The 2,500-nt window shown below is 46.3% G+C and overlaps 1 protein-coding gene across 2 annotated transcripts in view; it reads left to right on the top strand.

Annotated features, from left to right (window-relative positions):
• The window catches only part of LOC106599229 (dynein axonemal heavy chain 6), a 206,915-nt gene that overhangs the window by 55,795 nt on the left and 148,620 nt on the right, over positions 1-2,500 (top strand). For both annotated transcript variants that reach the window (XM_082978583.1, XM_082978584.1), the window contains 2 exons: positions 1,519-1,683; positions 1,905-2,015. In XM_082978583.1, the coding sequence (XP_082834709.1) occupies positions 1,519-1,683; positions 1,905-2,015 (276 nt within the window). The remainder of the gene's footprint in view (positions 1-1,518; positions 1,684-1,904; positions 2,016-2,500) is intronic.

Here is a 2,500-nt window from a genome sequence, read left to right as displayed (position 1 = left end):
ATGACTATTTTACACCATTTTAAAGACAAGACTCTCGTTAATCTAACCACACTGTCCGATTTCAAAAAGGCTTTACAACGAAAGCAAAACATTCGATTATGTCAGCAGAGTACCCAGCCAGAAATAATCAGACACCCATTTTTCAAGCTAGCATATAATGTCACATAAACCCAAACCACAGCTAAATGCAGCACTAACCTTTGATGATCTTCATCGGATGACAACCCTAGGACATTATGTTATACAATACATGCATGTTTTGTTCAGTCAAGTTCATATTTATATCAAAAACCAGCTTTTTACATTAGCATGTGACTAGCATGTGACTAGCATTCCCACCGAACACTGCCGGTGAATTTACTAAATTACTCACGATAAACGTTCACAAAAAACATAACAATTATTTTAAGAATTATAGATACAGAACTCCTCTATGCACTCGATATGTCCGATTTTAAAATAGCTTTTCGGTGAAAGCACATTTTGCAATATTCTCAGTAGATAGCCCGGCATCACAGGGTTAGCTATTTTAGACACCCAGCAAGTTTAGCACTCCCCTTTTGTCAGATTTACTATAAGAAAAATGTTATTACCTTTGGTGTTCTTCGTCAGAATGCACTCCCAGGACTTCTACTTCAATAACAAATGTTGGTTTGGTTCAAAATAATCCATAGTTATATCCAAACAGCGGCGTTTTGTTCGTGCGTTCAAGACACTATCCGAAAGGGTAAATAAGGGTGACGAGCATGGCGCATTTCGTGACAAAAAAATTGTAAATATTCCAGTACCGTACTTCGAAGCATGTCAACCGCTATTTAAAATCAATTTTTATGTCATTTTTCTCCTAAAAAGCGATAATATTCCGACCGGGAATCTGCGTTTAGGTAAAAAGAGGAAAGAAAATAAAGCACGGGGTCGACTCGTGCACGCGCCTAAGCCCATAGTACTCTGATCGGCCACTTGCCAAACGCGATAATGTGTTTCAGCCAGAGGCTGCCTCGATATCATTCAGCTTTTTCCCGGGCTCTGAGAGCCTATGGGAGCCGTAGGAAGTGTCACGTTACAGCAAAGATCCTCAGTCTTCAATAAAAAGAGCCAAGATGAACAACAACTTGTCAGACAGGCCACTTCCTGTAAGGAATCTACTCAGGTTTTTGCCTGCCATATGAGTTCTGTTATACTCACAGACACCATTCAAACAGTTTTAGAACCTTTAGGGTGTTTTCTATCCAAAGCCAATAATTATATGCATGTTCTAGTTACTGGGCAGGAGTAGTAACCAGATTAAATCGGGTATGTTTTTTATCCGGCCGTGTCAATACTGCCCCCTAGCCCTAACAGGTTAACCTGTGTGTATTTATTATGTGTGTGTGTTTATCCTGTGTGTGTTCATCCTGTGTGTGTGTGTGTGTGTGTGTGTGTGTGTGTGTGTGTGTGTGTGTGTGTGTGTGTGTGTGTGTGTGTGTGTGTGTGTGTGTGTGTGTGTGTGTGTGTGTGTGTGTGTGTGTGTGTGTGTAGGTGGGCCTGGCTAAAGGTCTGAAGGCGCGTGGTAACGTAGAGGACTGGCTGGGTAAAGTAGAGGAGGCCATGTTCTCTTCCCTCCGCCGCCTCAGCAAGGCCTCCATCGCTGACTACCAGAGTAAAGAACGAGAGGAGTGGGTGGTGGCTGGACACCCCTCACAGGTACACACACACACACACACACACACACACACACACACACACACACACACACACACACACACACACACAGACACTAACCTCCATCGCTGACTACCAGGGTAAAGAATGAGAGGAGTTGGGTTGCCTCTGAAGAAATGAATGAATTCCTATTGTATGATCTCGTGTTGTTAACCTGGTGTCTGTAAGAGGGTCCATCTGCAGTGTTCCTCTGTGTCCACCAGGTGGTGTTAACCATCAGTCAGTTGATGTGGTGCAGAGACCTGGACGGCTGTCTGGAGGGAGACCACGACCACTTCATGGCCCTGCAGGACTTTGAATATGTCAACATTGATGTACGATCGTCCACAATGACTGGTTTCAACAGCCTACAGTGGTGACAACACCTTGGAACAGAGATATTTATCTCCATAGAAATACTTTTGTTTTTGATCATTCTCCTGGTGCTTGTCTGTCTGCCTGCCTCCCTCCCTGCTTGTCTGTCTGCCTTCGTCCCTCCCTGCTTGTCTGTCTGCCTTCGTCCCTCCCTGCCTCTCTGCCTGCCTCCCTCCCTGCTTGTCTGTCTGCCTTCCTCCCTCCCTGTCTCTCTGCCCTCCTCCCTCCCTGCTTGTCTGTCTGCCTGCCTCCCTCCCTGCTTGTCTGTCTGCCTCCCTGCCTCTCTGCCTGCCTGCCTCCCTGCTTGTCTGTCTGCCTTTCTCCCTCCCTGCGTCTCTGCCTGCCTCCCTCCCTGCTTGTCTGTCTGCCTCCCTCCCTACATGCCTCTCTGCCTGCCTCCCTGCTTGTCTGTCTGCCTCCCTCCCTACATGCCTCTCTGCCTGCC

Source organism: Salmo salar, chromosome 08 (genome assembly GCF_965601325.2).
Source record: "Salmo salar chromosome 08, fSalSal1, whole genome shotgun sequence".
NCBI classification, from domain to species: Eukaryota; Metazoa; Chordata; class Actinopteri; order Salmoniformes; family Salmonidae; genus Salmo; species Salmo salar.
This window is presented reverse-complemented; position numbering and strand designations above follow the sequence as displayed.